We start from the raw sequence: 24,249 nt of genomic DNA, 5'->3' as shown, positions 1-24,249 counted from the left end.
TCACATTCTCCCATCGTCATGATGAAGAAGGTATCGGGATTCATCAGACAATGCAGTGCTTTGCCACTGCGCCAAGGTTCAGTGGCGATGGTCACGTGTTCATGTCAGTCGTAGTTGCCGATGTCATGGTGTTAACATTTGCACATGGATGGGTCGTCGGCTGCGGAGGCCCAAAACAGTTATATACTTCTGAATTATTAGAAACTTAGTTTTCCTTCTACGTTCTCTTAATTCGCTATCTGTCCAAATCAGAATAAATAGACTGCTTGCGTCTTAATAACGTAAGTTCTTGATGTTGGGATATGTTATGCATATAAATTTTAGGCTAGAATCTCTTTCATTCTTCCGAACTGATTGAAACCTAAATACATGACAAATATCTCAGGTGTGAATAACATGATAAGATCAAGTTCAATTAATGTAAAACGTCCCGCGACCCTCGGAAGTCTGCGGACCACAAATTGGGAAAGACTGCGTTAGAGTAAGAGAAATGGTCCGCTATAGCGGCGGTGGTTTGCACATGGAGAAAAATATAATTGATGAACCTAACTGATCTTTACATCATTGAGACTGTTTCTGTGATCACTCAAACGTATAGGATGAAACCCTGGAGCAGTAACTGGGGTAGTTTCAAATGCTGTTGATTCCGAATTTTGCATTTTCATATACAGCTGTCTTCGTGAACGACTTCCTTGCCAGTGAGAATTTTCCCCACTATCTTGAAACCTAAACCCTATATAACGTGAAATTTCCATAAGCAAGCGCCAAGCGTTATTTTCCTCTCAAAGGCCGCGAAAGTTACAAACTTTTTTTTTTTGGGGGGGGGGTAAACGCAATTCAAGGGTATACATTTGCTATCTTGATTTCCATCAGAAGATTTGCTTCTTTCCTGGAGATCGTTCCACTTAAACAATTAGTCATGTGATTTTCCTACGCGACTCTTCCCCCTCAGTTGTCATAGTTGGTATCAGCGCCAACCTCTAGGCGGTAAGACTTACACTTTACTGACTTTCCCCAATTTAGGAAATGTTGACGTTTTCAATATTAAATTAAAAATATAATACAAAGGTGAAGTTAAAATATCACCACAACCTTTTAACACATAGCTAGGAATAGAGTCTGGACCACTTGCCTTAGATGGTTTTAGTTTTTTGATGGATTCTTTAATTTCAAATTCAGTTATGAAATCAATTGTTCAATTCTGAGAAACTTGAATAACGTAAGAAGAAGACTCTGAACTATATACGCTTCGAAAATACAGCGCAAAACTGTCTGCTATATCCCTGTCAGAGTTTAACTTTTGATTATTGTAAAACATACATTTATTTACAAAATTATTATTTTTCTTGGATTTAATAAAATTCCAAAAAACATTTAGAATTCTTATTTAGAGTATTTTCAGTTTGTAAAATATAACTCTTGTACGCAGTGTTCAACATACGTTTTAGCTGTCTACGAAGTTGACTAAATTTATTGTAATTATATTCCGATTTAGTATTGTGTTTTCTATAATAAACTTTTTGCTTGAGAATAGTGTGTAAACCAACAAGGGTAAGTGCGTTTCTTAAATAATCTTTTCTTAGGTACGTATCTATCAATAACACTATTAACTACTTCATAGAAAAGATCCACGGCCTTATCAACGTTATTGGAGTTACTTACTTCGTTCAAGTTTTGTTTCTGTAATGATTTGTATAAATTGAAAAAGTCAGCTTTACTGTAATCATATACAATAATAGGATTTGGTTTAATAGTAAACTCCCAACTCTTATATAAAGTTGACAGGTTAAAGAGGGATGATGATTATCTTCATGTAATAAAGGAAATATACACTTAGATACATTTAAACCTCCTTCAACGTTAAAAAGAACTAAGTCCAAAGTATTTCCATTACTATTTCTCACTCTATTAAATGACTGTAAATTAACTAATGACAAGAAGTTGGCCAACAAAACACAAATCAGACTACCTTGCAACAAGTCATAATCAGAATCGGTAATTTCTGGAATATTGAAATAACCGAAAATTAATAAGTTATTCTGCTGAATATCCTTAACCTGCTCGATTTGTGGGAAAAAAATTCTTGATATTTATCAACTTTTGTTTTCGGTGGAAAATAAACTACAATTATATAAAAAGATTTATTTGCTACTACCAATTTTATGAACAGTATTTCAATTGTATCAATAATTATTGGAATATTTTCAACAACAAAACCCTTGAGGACAGCGATCATAACGCCCCTCCCCTTCCTGTTTTGCCTGTTCTGTCGATAAACATTATATCTATAATCTATATATTCATTATTATATATTCCGTCACATAACCAGGTTTCAGTTAATAATATAACATCAAAATCATTAGCAGCGATACTCGAACATATGCCGCTCAACTTGCAACTTAAACCTCTTACATTTTGATAATTAAATGAAAGGTCACGCTTATCATTAACAATCATTACATCCCGCGGTTATGCCAGTTAGGCTAAAGGAGACAGTGATGATGAGAAATGAATGAAATGATGGAATGAAGAAAGTGGGAGGAAACGGGAGAACCCCGAGGAAACCCACGCACACGGTGTTTCTCCACTACAGTATATATATTACATACATAATTAATTATAATGCCAGTGATATATATGGTGTTCATTGGGCAAAACACTCCAAACAATAAAGATTCATCTTAGCCTGGAGAAATGGTTATCCTTCGTTTTTCATTATCATTTAGCCATGAAACAAACGCTTGAGAGAAATACAACTATGTTGTGTTGGAATGTATAACCCATAGGGCATGGTGTTTTTTCTTTTTAAGATTTTAACACTTCCAGTATACCCCTAAAAAATGTAATAAATAAATAACGGCCAAGTTTTTTAAATATTCAATTAGAGCGAAAACGGCACGTTTCTATCAAGTGTGGTTCCCGAAATCTCATTGTCGAAAGGATTGGAGACAAACATATAAACCTAGCATTTTAATATATAGACTAGCTGAGCCTGTGCTGTCTTCTCAGCGCATCGTTCTATTATAACCATAAATCTCCTTCCCACTGTGTATGTCTCCTTACTCACACGAGTAAAGGTTGATGGAGTGAGTTTGCAGCAAATTTGTAGAAGTAACACGATATCAAGTGGAAATATTTTTCTAATAAATCCATATCCGTCCATTACACCTCATTGCGTCTCTTGAAGCCTTTGAAGTTGTCAGCATGCAATAGATTTTACATTCAGATTTAAGCAAAGCGCCTGCGATGTCCGTCAACCCGCCATATATAATTTCTCTACTGGTTGCCTAATACCGTAGTTTCGGCTACAACAATGTTAATCTTATAGGGTCAAAACGGCCCCTAAAAAGTTGAATAGAACTATAACGACACGGTTTTTGAAAATTTGAATTAGAACTGGATCTACACAAAATTTGGAATCGACCAGCGAAAGTGGTACGTTTCTACCAAGTGTGGTTTTCGAGATCTCATTGTCAAAACGATTGTGGACATATATAAAAATCTAGCATTTTAATATATAGACTAGCTGAACCTGCACTCTCTACACAGCACATCATTCGCATATGAGCGTAAATCTCCTTCTCATTCCTCACAACATCTATGCATGTCCTTTTCAAGACACAAGTAAAAGACCTCTTGATAAAATAATAATAATAATAATAATAATAATAATAATAATAATAATAATAATAATAATAATAATAATAATAATCGGCAAGGGGTATCATAAAGGGGAGAATTTTTCAATATTTCGCACCTTTTGCAAGATTTGAGCCTACTTCCGGTTGGAGTTTCTAATTCATGTATGACCAGTGTTTTCTTTCTTCTTGTATGCAGTATTTAATAAGCAAACACATTACATATACATTAATTATTCTGTCAGTTATATATGGTATTCATTGGGCAAAACACTCCGAAAATAAAGATTCATCTTACAAGGAGACGACAGACTTTGGTAAGTGAACTTCGGGGCCATTTTTTGCGAGGAGGTAGTGCACATTTAAAGAGTTAATATTACAAACTGGAAGAGCGCAATGGGCAAATATAAGGAAGAAAAACCGTCTTCAAAAGTTTTATACTCACCACATATACTATTCGACGCGCAAATTTATCAAGTGACGGCGTGTCAGAGTGACTAAAGTGTGCAACTCATATGCAAAGGGTCCCGAGTTCGAGTCAATCCTTGTTATGTTTATTGCTTCAACTCAGTGGCGTATTTACGATTTTGTTTTGGGGGGCTTTGCTAACTTTCGGGGGGGAGTGCTTTGCCTGAAAATGTGAAAATTCTGCAAGATATTTCATATACTTTACTATAGTAAGTAAGATTTCGGGGGGCTTAAGCCCGGAAGCCCCCCTAAATACGCCACTACTTCAACTAATAAAGTAACCTTTCGTAACTGTAAATAAAATATTAATTCCCCATATGTTTATAATGAATAAAACAATGGCAATTTTAAAATCACTTGTAAAATCTTTCAATGTTCCATGTTAACTAGCAAGAAAATTTAATCTATTCCGTAAATATACTAATCACGAGTTGTATTATGGTTACGACAGTCAACGGCGCCGATTTCTCTGTAATTTTTTTTGGGGGGGCATTCATAAGAAATACATACAACAATACATGTAACAATAAAAAATACATATTAAAACACATATTCATAAAAATACAGGGGTCCACATGAACTTGGAAGGGACGGGCCTCCGGCCCCCATGGTCAGCGCCCTTGACGACAGTCGTTGTGTAATAAATATTCTTTACGCTTCGTGTCTACATCTGTTGACAGTGTGCGATTTGCAAAGGAGTTGAGGGGGAAATCCCCTTTGCTAATACTGGATGTTGCTATAACCAAAGCAGATTTCCCCCTTATTCCCCTTGTAATTCTCACACTGTCAACAGATGTAGACACGAAGCTTCAAGAACATTTTTACACAACGACTGCAGTAACAATAATATTTACGGAAGAGATTAAATTTTGTTCCTAGTTAACATGGAACATTAAAAGAATTTACAAGTGATTGAAATTTTCTATTGTTTTATTCATTATAAACATATGATGAATTAATATTTTACTTATAGTAATAAATGCCAACCTTATTGGTTGAAGCAAAAAACAAGAGAAAAAAGTTTGATTCGAACGAGAATCGAACCCGGGACCCTCTGCACTTGAGTCGCTGATTCTTTTCGCTCTGCCACGCCGTCACTTAATAAGTTTGCGTGTCGTACGATATATGCGTCGAGTAGAAATCTTTAAGACTGTTTTTCTCCTTGTTAGACTGAAGAAATGGTTATCATTCCTTTTTCATTATTATTTGGCCATGAAACAAACGCCTGAGACATATACAATCCCTATATACAATAATGTGGTGTTGGAATGTATAATGCGTAGGATATGGTGCTAAGTTTTTTTTAAATTTCAACATTTCCAGTGTATCCGTAAAAATGTAATAAAGAAATAGTGGCCATGTTTTCTAAAATATTCAATTCAATCTACGCAAAATTTGCAATCGATCAATGAAAACGGTATCTTTCTAGAGCCTGTAGTTTCCGAGATCTCATTGTCGAAAGGATTGGCCATAAACATATAAACGCCGAAAAACTTATAGTTTAAAAGAACTACAAAGATGGTAGCACAGTTCACTTGCATTGATTTTGAAGGAGGCTTATTAAAATATAAAGGCTTTGAACAATATTTTTAACGAATAAACCTTGTGAGAAAGATCTATTTAAATAATTTATTTAAAGTACACATAGTTTAAAATATTTGTCTTTTTTAAACGTGAAATTACAAATAACCGTAAACCAAAGATTTGAAATCAAAAGCTACAGGTTGGAGCTGAGGCGTTTAAAGAATCCATCTACTTTGTTGTGAAAGAAAAACATTGTGAAAGTTCGCGATTTAGTGCGCTCAGACCGCAGACTTAGAGAGATGGTTGACGACCTGAGTTTAAGTTTCTACGTGGTTCAGTCAATCTTAACTGACGATTTGAATATGCGTTGTGTCGCGAAATTCATTCCGAAATTGCCAGACGAGCAGAAACAACACCAACTTGAATTGTCCCAAGATCTTCTTAATCAGACCCAGGATTGTTAAATAGACTAATAACAGGTAATGGGTATGAGCCGAAAACAAAGGCCCAATGTTCTTAGTGGAAGAGTCCAGATTCACCATGTCCGAGGAAAGCATGACAAAGTCGGTCGAATGTGAAGATAAAATGTTAGTGGTTCTACGGATTATCGACTCTACGTGCATCATGAAACTGTTACTATGGAGCAGACAGTTAGCTAGGATTACTACGAAAATGTACTTCAGCGTTTGCGTGAAAATTTGCAGAGGAAAAGGCGAAAACTGGGCCTTTAGAAAGACAAAACTTCGACCTTCTATCTCGACAATGCTCCAGCGCATTATGCACTATCGATCCAGGAATTTCTGACCAAATTTATCATTCCTCAACCCCCTATTCCCCTGACACTGACTTGGCCGCTATCTATTTCTAAATGAAAATTGTTGCTAAAATAGAAATTTGACTCAATTGAAGTTATCCGAGCAAATACGGAGAGAGTTCACATCCTTACGAAAGATAATTTTCATGAATGCTCCCAGGAGTGGAAACACCGTTGAAATCGGCGTGTTCAGGCAGCAGAGGGCTACTTTGAAAGAGATAGATTGCAATATCCTGAAAGTAATAACATGTTTAAATTACAAGCACAATCTTAAAACTTTCAAATCACACCATATAGATCCGTGTTCACTATCACGAAAATATCTAAGTACTAAAATTTATGTCCTTCTTTTCTTGTATCATACACTACAGCAACCACATTCTCCAATTCTTGCCGTTAGGTTTTCAAAATTTTCGGTTATTGTGGCGGAGTTTGTCGGAATTTAACCCTTGATATATTGGATTCTTGGGTTGGAAACGCTGACAGCAGTCCTGAAATCTCAAGGTCGTCACCCTTGTAATCGATAGTTTAATACGTGTAAATAATAAAGAGCATACATGCGATTAGTGGTATCATGTGGCATGTATTCGGGTCCGATTTGATGGAAATGGTACTGTAGGAAGTCCTGTTTCGGGTGTCACAAAGTTAATTATTACCTGGTGAGTAATTGTCAATAGGTTGAGACCCAGTAATTTATATTGTAAAGGGGAACAGACAAGCTGAGAAGAATTAAAAATGATTTCCTTTTAAAAAATAATAAAGCACTTGGTCCTTAATGTTTGAGCAGTGTAGGCTAAGAATCTGGAACCAGTTTGTTATGGTGTATTTAGTTCTGTATTGAAGAGATCTGCTCTGACGACCTCTAAACATTCTTTCCTATGGGATGAATTAATACCTTGATGCAGATCCACTTTAGGAGGGCTTAACTATTAAGGTTACAGTGCAGTTTATCTATACGGATCCATAGATTGTAAAATATACAGAAAAAATTGGGCAGGTCTTTAATTTGCCTATTTTATGTGGAGAACAGAACCCAACCAATCCCTGCGGGGCTTCTAACCCGTTCCTACTACTATTACTCCTACGACTACTACTTGTACTATGGATCCGTATAGTAATTCTGCACGATGGTTACAAATACAGCGTGGTGACATCCCATAAACTACCGATACTGTCCAAATCCCAGTAAGCAACCCGTGCTAGGTGGCTACTAAAACAAGTAAAAGTGCACTCAAGACGTGCAGCTAAAGAATAGGCACTCAAATTATAATGATTTTTCTTTCACTTTTCTCGGTTTAAATTACTCTTGAAGATGCTGTAGACTGTTGTTAGTCGGAGATATGCACAAATAATTGCGCACTGATTGACAAAGTGATGTGTCCTGTAAATGAAGGTTCTGTTCTATTACATGCATTTTCTTTCAAGGTTTGAAAGAAACCGGGCATTTATTCCGAAGTTGGGCTTCCGCTTTTGCCACGTTTTTTCGCTGTTATTTCCTTTGCATACTTTCTGCAATTTGTTATAAGGTTCATTAATCCGTGCTCTTCACAAACTTTTAAAAGATTTTGCTTGTTATCAATGTACTGCTTCACAAATGTTAAAACTGTTAGTTCATTGCCCTTGTACATTCGCCATGTTGATAACATAAATGTTCGTTTCTTTCCCACAATGCAACTGTTCGGTTACCTTGCGCCAAGTAGTTCCCTCCGCTCGCCGTATAGTCCCATGTTTTTAACCGCTTATATATAACAGATAAACAGATTTTTCGAGACTCTTATATATTATCAAGCACACAAACGATCAAATTATCCATATCTTTCCTGTAAATTTTAAAAATTTCACTGGAGACGGACGCCCAACTTTGGAATTTAACCCAAAAACCGGGTTTCTCTGAAAAAACCAACCCTCCTGGGCCCGTATGGGTTTTCTCGGGTATTTTCGTTTTTTTTTTTTTTTCGAAATATTTCAATGTTTTTGGAGTAAAAGTGTTAAAATGTGATTTGTATTTGAAGATTGTCATTGTCACAACTTGCAACAATGTTCTATTCACTGCTGTTTTGAAAAAAAAAAAAAAAAAGGCCACTATTATGAAATTTTCGTTGGATCGCCAAGAATATCTACATAGCAAATTTAGAATATCTCGTGCTTCTACCCTCAAAGTTTCAACTTAAAAATTAGAAAATTGCACCCTGTAGCGTGGATACCCGCTATTTTGAAAAAATGGCCGCCATTTTGAAGTTTTATGTTGGTATGCTGCCAAAACCTAGACAGGAAATTTAGTATCTCGTGCTTGTACCCTGAAAATTTAAACTTAAAAGACCAAAAGTTGTATGTACCCTGTAGTGTGTATGGTACAGACAAACGAACGAACAGATGTAGATCGAGTCATCCCAGGAGCCTCTGTCGTGTTCGCCAAATACGAAAAAATGAAGTAAAATGAAATTTGTTTTACGTCGCACGCGATGCCGGTTAGGCTAAAGGAGACGGTGATGATGAGAGATGAGTGAAATGTTGAAAGTGGGATGAAACGGGAGAATCCCGAGAAAACCCACGAGCACGGTGTTTGTCCACCACAAAGTCCACACGGCGCGAGCTGGGATGGAACCCAGGACCTCAAGCACCGGAGGTAAACGCTCTATCACTGAGCCACCGCGCTCCCTCGCCAAATACGAATACCAAATATATTTATTTAACACAAAGATATAATTCATGTTTTATAAAATAAGTGTTTCAAAATATCTTATATGAAATAAATATTTTCCAGCGTAAAATAAATGATTTTGTTGATGAAGCTCAATTCCGATAATTTGTGCGTTCAATTATGGAAATTTCCCGAGCACTTGTTGCAAGACGGTTCTTTCCCGAAATTTAATTTAAAACTATTAACAAAGATATAATTCATATTTTATAAAGTATGTTTCAAAATGTCTTAAGTGAAATTAAATATATCTCAGCGTATAATAAATAATAATTTTATTGTTAAAGTATTCATCTTCTTAAATTTGACAAGAATTTTTACGCTATTGCTGGTGTTGAATCCACAGAATGCTTTTTAAAGAGTAACAACAAATGACTGAAATAAACTGTTGTTGGAAAACCAAATTTACCAAATTTGTGTTACCATGAAAGGCAAGAAATAATACTAATAGTTTTACTAACGTATTTACATATTTACTGGTAGTACCGGCACCTATGGCCTTCAACCGGTCAAATGTATGAAGGATAACGTCCCTTGGCAAGTAGTTTCTTTCTTTCGTATTTTTCAAGGCAGTATCTTATGCCATGAATAAGAAATACACCTGCAATTATTCTCTCTGATTCATAGTAATTTTCTTCTCAAGCGAGTTTGTGAAGATGTGATATAAGTGACGAATACCCCCCTCCCCCAGGGAAGGTTCTAGAACATAGGTCCCCCAATATTGGTTAGTAACTAAGTTGGTTCCTTTCTGTACCAAAGTTTAATATTTAATTCACATAGTATTGCCGAGCGAGCGATAGCGAGTGAAGGCGGGTTAGAGCCCCGCAGGACACGTTGTTTTCTGTATTTATTATTGTTAAATAGGAAGGGGGACCTGTGTTCTAGAACCTTGCCTACTTCTCATCTTTACAGTTTGTAAATTTCGTGGTCACTTCAGTACTTCGTGCAATGATATTGAGAAATCTTATCTTTACTAACCTTCGTTACTATGTGCTCGATTATTTTTTAGAGCAAGAAGGGCATTCTGAGGCGAATATTCAAACCAAATTTACAATAATTTGCATGAATTGTGTGCACTAGAAATCGTATACGGATTATTATAGTCTTGGAATGAAACATATTAATGGAAAGTTGAATAAAATGTAAGAATATTTAAGCCGAAACTCTTCATTTGTCTGTTAAAGCCATCATCAGGGTTGATTGCCAAAATCACTTGAGGAATATAAACAGTCTGATATAATTGGTAGTGTTAGTTAATCTTAGTAAAATGTGATATATTGTATTTGTGTTAAAAGAGGATAGTTTTGATTATTTCTGTGGCATGCTAAGCTTTGTTAAGTTGTTGTTTCATATAGTATGAAAGCTTGAAATGTCTGTTTAGGAAAGGGTGCCTATGCTTTCCTCCCACGTTCAGGGTGAGGGGTAGTCGTTCAGTAGTGTTCCAAATTTATCAGTCTTATACGAGATTTTCATATCGGTTCATAGTTGTTAAGAGAGTGAGTATGTCGTTCAGATGACACTTTATTTTATCGAAGAGATAGTATTGTTTGTTTCATGGAAGAAATAGTAGTATTTTATAGAAGAAATGATTGAACTTCATGCTGAAAATTGGCCCTTTTCTAGTGCAATCCTTACTAGACATGCAAAAAAGCCGGCTTTTTTTTGAATCGATGTTTTTTTGCACATAAAGAGCCGGATTTTTTTGCAAAAGAAAAGAAAGAAAAAAAAGAAAATTTTGGAAATTTTGGCTTTTTTCATTTTCATGAGTTTTCTATTTAAATAGCTTTCTTATAGCGTACTCTAGAGTTAAATAAGATTTCATGACCTAAATGCTATATTTCGCTCTGGAATTCGCCATCATGATGGATGGAACACATGTTTTATGAATTCAAGTAAACATAAAGTACGTAGTATTTGAGGGCAACTGTAGAAGATATAAATATCTTCTACTTTATTTTAACTTTAAATTTAACTTTATTTTAACTTCTGAGTTATCGACATTTTTTTTCTTTTCTACATCGTTTCGTTTTAGTCGTCCGTGTTTCATTCCCTAGAGATTAGTAAACCTACTCTAGCTTCTAGCACATGTGTTAAACTTTTGTTTTTCAATATATCCGTCAGAGCGTACGTTTGTCAGTATAACTGTCAAACTGTACTTCCACATTCTTGGATACCATTTTATACAAATAATCAGTAGCGGATTCAGAAAAGTATTTTGGGAGGTGTTTCTCTGCTTAATGTTTGTTTTTTCTAAAATTTCCTAATTTTTATTTGGAAGTTTATGAGTACAAGTATAACTAATATTTCGTTTTGTTTGTATATTCAGCAATAACCTTCCGGATACAACCCTGAAGACCATTTTATACTGATAATCAGTGGCGGATTTAGAAAAGTATTTTGGGAGGGTTTTTTTCTTATTAATGTTTAGTTTTTCTAAAAATACCGAATTTTTATTTGAGAAGAGCTTGAACTTTATGAGTAAAGGCATTACAAATATTTCGTTTGTTTTAGAAATGCTGTAATTTCGGGGTACAAGCTTCACCCGTAAAACATCCCCACCCTAACCCCCTTCTCAGATCCGTCACTGCTGGTAATTAATAATAATAACGATTAAAGAACGATAAGAAAGGAAGTCGGCCAGAACTCACAGTACACGCATTATCTCTACATTCACAGATATAATTAAGAAAAACTTTTGTCAAAATGATCGAATACAAGGTTGAATCCTGGACTTCCCGATAGAAGCGCAAAAGTTAACCACTCACTTATGGTTGTTGTGCAGTTGTGCTTAACTTAAATATATTCTCTCTCTCTATGGCCTATGGAATCCGAAGGTTCAATGCCGCTTTCACAAAAGCTCTCCACTGACTTCAATTGTTAGCCAACTGGATCCAGCTTTTACTTTGTATTCCCATATCTGCGAGATCTATTTTAATGTTGTCCTCCCATCTGCGCCTAAGTCTTCCTAATGGACGTTTTCCGATTGGATTTCCAGTTAAAACTTTGAAAGCGTTCCTCCCTTCTTCCATTCTGGCTGTATGACCTGCCCTAGACTTGATGATCATAACGATGTTTGGTAAACCATATAAATTATGCAGTTCTTGGTAATAAAGTTTCCCTCATTCCCGTTCCTCTTGGGTCCGAATATTCGTCTCAGGATTTTATTTTCAAATATTTTCAGTCTGCGTTCTTCCCCCAAGCGACCATGTTTCATAACCATAAAACACAACAGGTATGATTATCGTTTTATATATTTTAAGCTTCAAATTCCTCGACAGAATTCACGACGACAAAATACTTTGAACTGAATAATAACACGAATTTCCTGATTTCAGTCGACATTTAATTTCTTTGTGTATATGATTTTGGTCTGGTGATATTGATCCCAGATATTTGAAAGTATCCACTTTGTCGAAAGTATTATTTGATATTTTAACGCATCCATAATTTGCCATATTACGATCCTGGTCGACTTCCATGTATTTAGTTTTCTCTGCATTTACTTCTAAACCAATGTCTCTGCAAGCGTTTAATAAGGACTCTGCATTTCTTTTTATTGTTCTCCTATCATCCCCTATTAAATTTACATAATCAGCATACGCCGTAACCTGGTGAATACAATTCAACTCTAGCGCCTGGTTGCTATCTTTAATTTTCCTTATAGCCTACTCCGGAACAAAGCTGAACAATAATGGCGATAACGCATCTCCTTATTTCATACATTCTCGACGTGGAAGCTCATGGAGAAGAATTTTTCTGTTTGGACTTTACTTTGGGATTCATTTAAACACATTTTAATTAATCTAACTAGCTTTTTCGGTATTCCGAATTCTGTAAGAATGTTGTACAATGTTTCCCTCCTATCCGAGTCGTGAGCCTTTATAAAGCTAATAAACAGCTGATGTACTGGGTAATATATTCCCATTTCTTTTCGAGTATTTATCGAGTAGTAAATATTTGGTCGATAGTTGATCGATTTCCCTAATTGCATACTGATAATCTCCAATAATTTCATCTGCGTATGGAATCAATCTTGTTAATAGAATGTTAAGAGAAATGCCTCAATAATTATTAAATTCAGTTTTGTCGCTTTCTTGTGAATTGGAACAGTGATTGATTTTTTCTATTCTTCTTAAATGTATTCCATAGTTTTTTAGTTTCGTAATGATATATTGAATTCCTGTCGTTAAAATTTCAAAAACCTTCAGGAGTGGGTAAACCGTGGTGGTGGTTATAAGTCTAGGAAACCGCACGATCAGATGAACAGTCTATTAAGCATATGATCCATTAACAGAAAATTTGTTATTTTCCCGATTCTGAACAAGCTTAAGAAACAGTGAGTGCATTATAGAACTCGGAATTTTACCGATTTTTCAGATTCCAAGCACATGATAGGTGGTAAAATTATTACGTATGTGATCGATGAATGAAAAATTTGTTCGAAATATTCATACAATGTATATGAAAGTTAAAACTTAAAAAAAATTTCAAGAATGTACAGAACCACCCGAAACTAAGCTCTTGATGTGCAGCTTTGAAGATTATCATATAAACGTATTTCTCTCATATTTTATTTTTTGTTTCAAAAAGAGGGTGTGTGATATTTTAAGTAAAAATACTACATACAATTTTGCTAGTTATTTGTGTATCTTTTCTTTAAGAAAAGTACTTATTTTTGTGTATAAGAAGTTAAAAGATTATTATATATATATTGGTTAATCCTTTGGAATTCATAATGTAAGTATGTTAAGCAAAATTTTGAAAAAAGCCCAAAATTTCCCAAGCAAAAAAGCGAAGCAAAAAAAATAAGTTTTTTCTTAAAAAAAACGTTTTTTTCCGAGCCCTTGTATCTCTAATCCTTACCGAGATAGTACTCAATTTAAGAACTAAAGGAACATAAACCTCTGTCCTATTTCTTTGGATAGACCTTCACGTAAATGAATCTATACGACGGCAACTCAGCATATCTAATCAAATGAATAACTACTATATATCACTACGCCCAGAAATGATGTTGGAAATTAGCTTTTTCATTTTCTTCTTTATTCTGTGTCATTCAAACAGTTATTACTGATGTATCCTTATATTTCATCGTACAATGCAGCCAATACAAATGAAGATAGCTTCTCATTTAAAGAAGACGACGCTAGATTCGACTCTTTAGCTCAGAATATATTAAAAATTAGGCTAATGTTTATAGAAATTATTATACTCGTAATAATTTGTTATTAACAATTAACGCTGCATAGTCATTTATTCTGAAGTAAATTGTGTCTTTTTTTCATAGCCGTCGATAAAAGTCAGTAGCCATTTTTCTTCAAAATAATGGAACTGATTTTGGTCCTGCATATAGATAAATGGCTCGCTCGTAGTCCTGGAAAAGAGATATGAAACTCAGGTGTACAAAGCGGATGCTGATCACTCTTCACGCAGCTAAAATTCATTCATTGTGTTGCCATGCTCAGTTTTTAGTACTTCTTACAATGACATTGAAAAGTATTAACCGATCTTAACTATTCTGATTATTATATGTTCGATCGTTTCTGAGAGTTAAAAAAATAAAATAAATAAATGTATTGTGCAGTAATATCGTTCGTGGGCTGTAACGTTTAGTTTTATATAGCACTAATTTTCTTAAATTTATTAGATGTGTAAATTGATTAAGCTGGTATGTTTCTTTCAGGGCTTCCATTTGAAAGCAAAAGACTGCTCTTGATGCTGAAGGGACCAAATGGGGAAACATAGAAGATGTAATGTTAGAAGAAAACAAAAATGTGTTTCTTTGGCTTCCACTGTTAATGTTAAAGAGGAAGCTAATAGCTTAACTGAATTTTCAAGTAAGAACAATTTATCTGAAGATGCTGAAGTTTTCGAAGGAGAAAATCGAATCATTAAAACTGAAGAGGATGAAGATCTGAACTTTAATACAAATGATTCCTTAGACAACCTTATAAGAGCAATAGATGATCCTCCACTCTTCAGGTTAGTTAATTTTAAAATATTAGTTTGTGAATTTTTACCCATATATATGACGGAGTGTTGAAAAGTCCCCAGCTTTGTCCAGAACGAGTAGGGCAAGAGGGATGGAATTAAAATACTTTGATCGAACTTGAAACCAGACCTTTGTAACATGTTGGACGTCAGGAATGTCCTTAAAAAAAAAAAAAATGTCCCTTCAAGTTTTGGATCAAATGGTAATCAAGGAGCAAAGTCAGCGAATAGAGGATGGTGGACCAATTGAAATACCAGGTTGTTCAATTTAGCACTCACAACTTGGGACGTGTGAGCTGAGCAATTGTCTTGTAAAATCAGAATTCTGTTGGACGACTTTCCTTGGCGTCTCGTCTTAATTGGTTCGTGTAGCTGGTCCAATAGGTTAGCATAATATTCGTCGGTGATACTAGAGTTCTGTGGTAGATAGCCCACTAACGGAATACCGCCTTTGTCCCTGAAAGTTGAACCACGTTCCTTTTTGCTGATTTCTGAGCGCGGAACTTCTTTGGCCTCGGAGATCCGAAGTGGTGCCACTCCACTGACTGCTCCTTGGTCTCAGTATCATATATATGGAGCCAGGTTTCGTCCTCAATCACGAATCGAAGAAAGAAAAAAAAATATCAGAACGTTAGCCTCAAAATAGGTCAAAACTGCTTTGGACGCTTCAACTCGTTGTTCTTCTGATTATTATTCAGACATTTTAGCACCCATGTTGCTGAAAAGCTTGAGCATGTTCAGTATAATGCTAGTAACGTCAATTCATGAACAGCATCACATGTCGCCAGATCAGGTGAAGTTGGAGGATATCCGCTGCAGACCCATCTTCAGCGTGAAATGATCAATCTCAGAACGAGGTATCCAGATTTTAATGGGCTGTAGGAAAGATACTGTTCTCCCAATGTTTGTGACATCTCAGTATAAATGTCCTTTGCAGACTTTCCCTTGAAAAATAAAAACTTTATGATTGTCCGATACTCCAACGATGTGAAACTTACTTGGGCCTCCACAATCAATGGGACTGTAGTGACTCACTCGTACAGCGCTCACCTCTGGTGCGTGGAGTCTCTGGTTCGATCCCAGGTAGCGCAAGTGGACTTTGTGGGGGCCAAAAACTATGTGCGTGGATTTATTCGAGGTTTTCAGGTTCCCTTCTACTTTCTCCATCTCACCGGTACCCTTAACCTCGGTAGGACGTTAAACTAGAAATTTAATTTTTACCATCACTGCATCAAGTCTAGAAGGAAAATCTGAAGTAGTCACAAGAAACTTACATTTGCACAAATACATATAAGCTTTCATATAAATCTACACCCAAGATTTTATGTGGACGGGAAGAAGCAAAGCCAAGAACTCTTCAGCACTTCCTCGTATATACAGTACAAAATTCCTTGGACAAAAACATAACAACTTTACAGTTATTAACGGTTCGTATTTTAGCCATATGTCATGTGGATCAAGTTCGGTTTTCCATTAAAAAAAAAAAAAAAAAAAAAAAAAACGTTTAGCCCCTGCGTTATATTTCTTATGCGGTTTTAATTAAAAATAAGGTCATGTATGTATATATATATATATATATATATATATATATATATATATATATATATATACATAGAGGGTGGACACAAATATGGAAACAGCTGGTGTAAAAGAGGTAGTCTGCCGTCCTAAGCGAAAAGACCTTAACTCCACATTTTCCGAAAATCGATATATTGGTATGGGAATGTTCGTAGTACAATTCTGCACCTATCTAAAGTGAAATTGACGTGGTTTGACCAATAGGTAGGGGGTAATGACGTTATGAGTGTTTACCTTATGTTCAAACCTATAACTGAAAGTAAGCAAAAAGACCTTAAGTGCCAATTCATAAGCAAAAATATTTAACTGTATTACCACACAAATTTTAGATCGTGAAAACATATTTAATAAAGTTTTACTGAAATACAACAAATTTGAACGTACAGCCTAGCTAAAACGCGTTTTGCTTATTTTCTCGAAAGTATGTGAAATGGAGATAAGGCCTTTTCGCTTAGCAGGGCAGTAGTCTGGTGTCGCTGTAGTCACTAGCACATCAGCACATCCTGTGAAGTATACAACCTTTCCAGTGGAACAGGTGGGAGTTACAGTTCAGCTACCGGTTCGTGCAGGTTATCGTAAATCATGTCGGAGCTGACAGAGTTTCAAAAAGGGGAAATTGTGGGTACGCGTATGGTGGGAGCTTCCGTGACGAAAGTAGGAGAAATGTTTGGTGTATCAAGAGGCACAGTCTAGAAAATCATGACTGCCTACAAGTGTTCTGGAAAAACCCCATCAGCGAAGCACCAGCGTGGACGCAAGTGTGTGTTGCGTGACAGAGACAGACGCACATTGGGTAGGATTGAACCAAGCAGATCACCACTGCGCCAAAGTCACAGTTGACCTGAGTAGTGCTTACAAACCCTGTTGGCGTCAAAACAGTCACAAGAGAACTTCCCAAGCAGGGTATTTATGGCAGATCTGCAATTCCCAGACCACTAGTGACTGTTTACCATGCTGCTATACGGAGACCGTGGTGCAACGCCCATAAAAACTGGACAGTGGAAGACTGTATTCTGGTCGGATGAGTCTTCCTTTACATTATTTCCCACTGCTGGCCGAGTTTACGTGTGGAAAACGCCAGCACAAGCATACGATACAGACTGTCTATTACCATGACGCATGGCGGTGATTCAGTGATGATTTGGGAAGCCATATTCTGGTATTGTGCTGGACCCATCATCACCCTGCATAGACATGTCACTGCCAAGAACTACGTAACCATTTTGAGTGACCAGCTGCATCCCTGGTGCAAATTTTGTTCTCAGATGGTAATGCCGTGTTTCAAGATGACAGAGCCCCTGTTCATAAGCTTACAGCGTCCAGGACTAGTTTGATGAGCTCGAAGATGAAGTGTCACATATGCCATACCTCAACAATCGCCAGACCTCAATATCATTGAGCCCTTGTCATCACTTTTAGAGATCAAGGTGCGATCCCGCTACCCACCACCGTCGTCTCTACAACAACGTGCAGCTGTTTTGGTGAAGAATGGTACAACATACCTTTGACAGCCATACGCGACCTGCATTTCACCATTCCCCGTCGATTGCAGGCCGTTCTGCGTGCCAAAGGTGGTCTTCCTCGCTATTAATAAAGGTAATGTGCAATTTTTCAGGTGTTTCTATAGTTTTGTCCATCACCTGTATGTACATCATAAAACAACTATGAAAATACAAGAGGGAAGAAAAAGGAGTGCATGGTAAAAGAATGTAAATAACATATTTTTTGCGTACTTTCCTAATTTTGTGGGACGATGTGTTCGGCGCCGGCTGAATAGCACCACTGGTTTTGCGGTTTATTATTAAGACAAGAGCAGTACCATATTTAAATCTGACCATTAATATTGGTTTAACAGTAAATTAGTTGGGGGAGACTTAAAAATAAATAAATAAATGTGAACAATTAAAGCTGTTAATTAATCGTGAACAATTAAAGCTGTTAATTAAGCACGGTTTTAACCTATAGTATCCAGTGGGCCGAAGGCTTGGTCGCAGCAACTACTAATAAAAATTTCAGAGTTGTGCCCAAGATTTTTTGAAGGAAATTCTGAATTCTTAGGACATAACTCTAAAGCTAGTATTGAAGTTGCATGATCAGAACGTTGTTCTCCATTAAGGAGTCACAAGCAGGAGTTGCATACTAAACTCTTACTTTCATTCACAGTTGACATAAATGAAAAGGGTATGGATACTCATTTGCCTTGATTCTTTAAAAGATATGTTTGTGAAAATATTAATTTTGTTATATTTTATTTTTTTTTTTTTTTTTTTAGAGAAGAAGACATTTTGGTGTCTCTTGAGATTAAAGAAGAAATTCCAGAGGATCTTGAGGAACTTGTACGATCTGTGAACAGCCAAGGCAATGAAGAAAGTTCTACTCGAGTTCTCTCAACCTCACTAGAGGCGTTACTGGCCACTTTTGGTGCTAATCGAGAAAAACAATGTAAAGGAAATGAAAAGAAAAAAAGAGTGAGGAAGAAAGACAAATTATGTGGAATATGTGGCAAAGCGTTTGCTATTATCTCTCACCTGGAAAGGCATATGAGATGTCACACAGGAGAGAGGCCGTTCAATTGTGATCACTGTGGTAAAGGTTTCAAGGGAAAAGAAACACTACAAGTACACTTACGAAGACACATAGGAGTTAAACCTTTCGAATGTAAGGTGTGTCAAAGAACCTTCCATGATAGAGGAAATTTAGAGAGTCATGTAAGAAGATGCATAGGTGTTAAGCCTTTTCATTGCCAGTATTGTGAATTAGCTTTCACTCACAAAGCTAACTTACTGAGTCACATGCGTACACATACTGGAGAGAGACCCTATTCGTGTCGCTTCTGTCCAAAATCCTTTGCGACGAGTTCTACCCTCTTAACTCATGAAAGACGTCACCGTGGCGAGAAGTTATTTCAGTGTCAATTGTGTGGAAAGGAGTTTTACGACAGAGGGAACCTGGAGAGCCATCTTCGCAGTCATTCAGGACTTAAGACTTTCAGCTGCAATCAGTGTCTTCGTTCTTTCACTTCTAAACATGGATTACAAATGCATCTCCTTTGTCACTCAGGAGACAGAAGTCATAGTTGCGAACTTTGTGGAAAGACTTTCGCGTTAAGAAATACTCTGGTACAGCATCTACGCATTCATTCGGGAGAAAGGCCATTTCGATGCACGCAATGTAATAAAAGTTTCTCTGACAGAAGCACTTTGAGACATCATTCGAAGACACACGAAATCAACAAAGAGAAGCCATGCAAGTGTGAATTCTGTGGAAAAGCATTTATTGATCTCCCAAAATTAAAGAGGCATCAGAAGAACCATTTGGGGTTGAGACAGTTTCTTTGTACTCATTGCGGGAAATCGTTCCTGGAGAAGCAACATTTAACTGTACATTATAAAGTCCATACGGGTGAAAAGCCATTTAGTTGTAGTTTTTGTGCGAAGGGTTTTATTACAAGCTCTGGCCTTAAGAGCCACTTGCGAATACACACGGGTGTCCGACCTTACAGCTGTAATGAATGTGATAAAACCTTTACGTGGAGGTCTGCGTGGGAGGCTCATATGAGAAGACATGCAGGTGACAGGCGTTACAAGTGCGAGCAGTGTAATAAAGCGTTCTTTGATCTTGGAAACCTCAGGTGCCACCAAAAGAAGTACTGTCAACGAAGTTTCGATGAGAAACAGTATGTGGATATCAACGAAACAGAACTCACAAAAGAGAAACAATTTAAATGCAATATCTGTGACAAGACCTTCTGTGAGAGAAAATCTGTCAAAAGACATATATTAAAAATACATTCGTGAAAGATAGTTGTACAAGCTTCTGTATTTGAAATAGAAATTGCGATATACGTTACTTTCGTCGAAACAGTCTTCCGTTGCAAGTTATTGTCTCTTTTAGTATTTTTCTTATTATTTTAATATTTTGTATTTGGTCTAGGAATTAATTCGTGCGGTTTTTAATAAAAATTGAAGCTTTATTTCAAAAACAAAGTAAATGAATACGTTACCAAAAATATTGTCCATCGCTAGCCACTACTTTCTCCCATCTTTCAGGCAATTTACGGATTCCGTGTCGAAAGAATTCCTCATCTTTTGACGCAATCTAATCAAAGATCCATTTTTCGATATTTTCTGAAGAAGTGAACCGCTGTCCAATCAAATCGTTATTCATGCAATCGATCAAGTAGTAGTCAGACGGAGCAGTGTCTGGTGAATATGGCGGGTGGAGTAACACTTTCCATCCGACATTTTCCAAATAGGTTTTGACCGGTTTTGCGACATGTGGTCGAGCGTTATCATCTTGATAAATAAGTTTATTATGCCTGTTATTCCATTCTGGTCGTTTTCAGGCCAGAGCTTGCTTCAAACGCATTAATTGTTGTCGATAGCGGTGTCCATTAATAGTTTCACCAAGTTTCAGAAGTTCATAGTACACCACACGTTTCAAATCCCACCATATATACAGCATAACCGTTGCACAATGAATATCTCGTTTCGGTTGTGAAGGACCTGGTTCACCTTGCTTCACCCAGGCCTTTTTTCGTTTAGGATTCTCGTAATGAATCCACTTCTCATCACCAGTTACAATTCGATGCAAAAATCCCTTCCTTTTCTGTCTTTGAAGCAGCAATTCGCAAACGGTATTTCTTCTTTCAACGTCTTTCTTTTCAATTCATGTGAAACCCAATAAGACATCTTTTGAATCATTCCTATGGCTTTGAGACGTTTGGAAACTGTTGTTTGCTCAACTCCAAATGCTTCTGCAAGTTCGTCCTGCGTTTGACACGAATCCTGATCAAGCAATGCTCTCAATTCTTCATCTTCAAATTCTTTTGGCTGTCCAAATTGCTTTTGGTCTTCCAAGCTGAAATCACCATCTTTAAACCGTGCAAACCACTTCTGACACGTTCGCTCAGCTAGAGCATGGTCACCAAACACTTCCACTAAAATATGATGACTTGCGATAGCACTTTTCTTCATGTTAAAGCAATGAAGAATAACTCCCCGCAAAAACACTTTATCAGGCACAAAATGCGCCATTTTCAGTTGAAGAAAAAATGTTGTTGTTTCCGCTTCAAGCAACTGACATATACTAAACAAGATGCTCAATGACAGTAGTTTTCAACGCATGTTTGGATCAACGAAACTATGGGACAATAAGCTAGTTACGCCATCTTTTGTAAAACCGCACGAATTAATTCCTAGACCAAATAAAATCGACGCTGAATTATTTTTCATAGTGTTAATTCATGTAAATTACATCTCACAATATGTCCTTATGAAGGTTTAATAATGAACGAATTCAAAATATATGACAATAATGGTAATATGAGCTTCCCGATTAATACTATTTTTTATCAATCTGGCTTATGCTTTTTATCAATGAAAAACATATTACCATTGATTGGTTGCTATTGTAAGATCAATTATCGACTGCAGATATCGCTGATATTAAAGTGCCTAGTGGCCAGTGATAGTAATTTAAACGTGCAGTGGTAAGCTTGTATTAAAATTTTCATTAATTGATTCTCTCGTTGATCTTCTTCCGTATTTTATTTCTCTTCTGTTATTGAATAACTCTTTTTGCACAATATTTATGGTTTATTTTTATTATTTAAAGTAAAGTAAAAGTTATAGTATAGGAAGGGTGCCTTATGTTTAATGGAGAATTTATACTACATATAACTATATGTAAAAAGTTCCTAATAAATTAAGGAAAATTGTTCTACTGGAAACCGAATTCATTTGAACTACAGATACCGATTCTCCCCTATCAATTGTGTAATTGCCAGGTTATCTTTACATTAAAAAGGAAAACAAATTTAAAAAAAAAGAAAAAGACAAAGCATTCTAACACTTACAACACATGGTTTTGAAGAGAAATTATTTTAATTGGTAAAATAAAATAACTCATTAACTACCGTATTTATCGATGCATAAGACGCACTTATTTTCTTTTAAAAGTAAGTCCGAAAATGGAATGCATCTAATATGCCGATACACAAATTTTAGTTATTTCAATTTCCATAAGTATTCCCCATTTTGCGTTGTTTAATGCAGCGGCGCAAAACTGTCTTCAAAATTGGGGGGGGGGGTTAAACAGTTCCTATTTTTTTCGATGTCCAAAATATTTATGAAGTTGAAAACCAAAGTTGTGAAGGATCAGAGGAGCAGTTCCCTTCAACGTTGGGAGGTGGGCAGATTTAAGGCTTAATCTGGGGGACATCAATTTCATCTCACGTTCCTTTGTGTCAATCGGACAAAATCATCAAATTTCTCCCCAAAAACATTTTAAACCGGATTATTGGGGGAACAGCCTCTCAGCTCCAAAATTGGAGGGGACATGTCCCCTTCATCCCCCCCCCCCCACGGAATTTGCACCAATGGGTTAATGTCTTCCTTGTTTCCTTACAGTGTACAGTAGCATTCCAGCTATATACAATTCAGTAATTCAGTAAAAGTAGTTTGGAGTTACGCATTGTTAACTCCGTATACGTTTCTTGTTAAAATATCACTGTATATTTAAAAGGAAAAGAAAGAAAGAATCCTTATAATTAATATCCGGATTTGTATGTAATTACATATTTTTCCTTCATATGTAGGTTCGTCAAATCCTTAAATGTTTGTGATTCACACCTGTAGGGTGCTTCAACTCAAGTTTCATATTACATATTTTGACCAATATTACATATTCCTATGGTTTCTACATATTTTTTACATAAAACTGTCTTAAAATTTTGCGTTTACTGAAATTTTAATTTAAAATTAAAAAAAAAAAAAATCCAACTGTGCAAGGCTTACATCTAAATTCAATTTTGACATGTCTATCTTTTCGTTTCTTTACCGAAAGAGAAATATATATTTTTTTTTAATTTGTCAAACCATGTTTCATAGAATTTTCGCCGATAACAAAAGAAATATGAGAAACAAGTAAAACTTCTCCCTCCGGGGTACTTAGCAGCGCCTTTTATTCTCAACTCTGGAGGAAGACAGATCACGTGCCTGACAGGCGACTGGCCAGGAAATTCCTAAAATGAAGTCTATTTGATTGTTATCGGAGGTCGGACGGGAAACAAGATGAAAGCAAATCCTGCAATACAAGTTAAAGCTGTATGCTAGTGTGTTTCCAGGAATTTACAAGAGTTCGTTCCAAGAAGCTGGCGACAATGGCAATATCATAGCAGGTAACCTAAGCTTTCAAAGAACTTCGCTTGTACAACTGAATGATTGGAGGACAGTACTCTAGTATTGCAGTTGCAAAACGCACGTGTTCTGTATTGACCGTCGAAGTTAGAAATGGCTCCGGTTGCCTCGACTTTATCCGCGAAATTGCGGTCGTGGGTAACTATCGATGATGCGTTTACTACGGACGGTAAAGTGGTGTTGTGCCAAGTGTGTGATAAAAAAATTGGATGTTCAATGAAATCTTAGTTAGAACAACATGTACGAAGTGCACTGCATGCAAGAAATAATTTGCGAACTGCAAAAAAACAAGTACTCTTTACACAAATGCAACAAGATACTTCAGTGAGTGAGTTTTT

General features: G+C 36.2%; 1 protein-coding gene across 2 annotated transcripts; it reads left to right on the top strand.

Moving 5' to 3' along the window:
• Positions 1-6,920: 6,920 nt before the first annotated feature.
• Positions 6,921-22,443, top strand: LOC145680598 (uncharacterized). Of its 2 annotated transcripts, none has more exons than XM_081751275.1 (3): positions 6,921-7,104; positions 14,827-15,125; positions 18,985-22,443. In XM_081751275.1, exons 2-3 carry the CDS (start codon positions 14,875-14,877, stop codon positions 20,507-20,509), a joined length of 1,776 nt encoding a protein of 591 aa, XP_081607401.1. In that variant the 5' UTR covers positions 6,921-7,104; positions 14,827-14,874; the 3' UTR covers positions 20,510-22,443. The 2 variants fall into 2 exon arrangements, with proteins under 2 accessions (XP_081607401.1, XP_081607402.1); XM_081751276.1 differs by lacking the exon at positions 6,921-7,104 and adding an exon at positions 7,360-7,379.
• Positions 22,444-24,249: the final 1,806 nt, after the last annotated feature.

The sequence above is a fragment of the Thermobia domestica genome, chromosome 3 (assembly GCF_964235325.1).
Source record: "Thermobia domestica chromosome 3, izTheDome1.hap1.1, whole genome shotgun sequence".
In the NCBI taxonomy this organism is placed as follows: domain Eukaryota; kingdom Metazoa; phylum Arthropoda; class Insecta; order Zygentoma; family Lepismatidae; genus Thermobia; species Thermobia domestica.
This window is presented reverse-complemented; position numbering and strand designations above follow the sequence as displayed.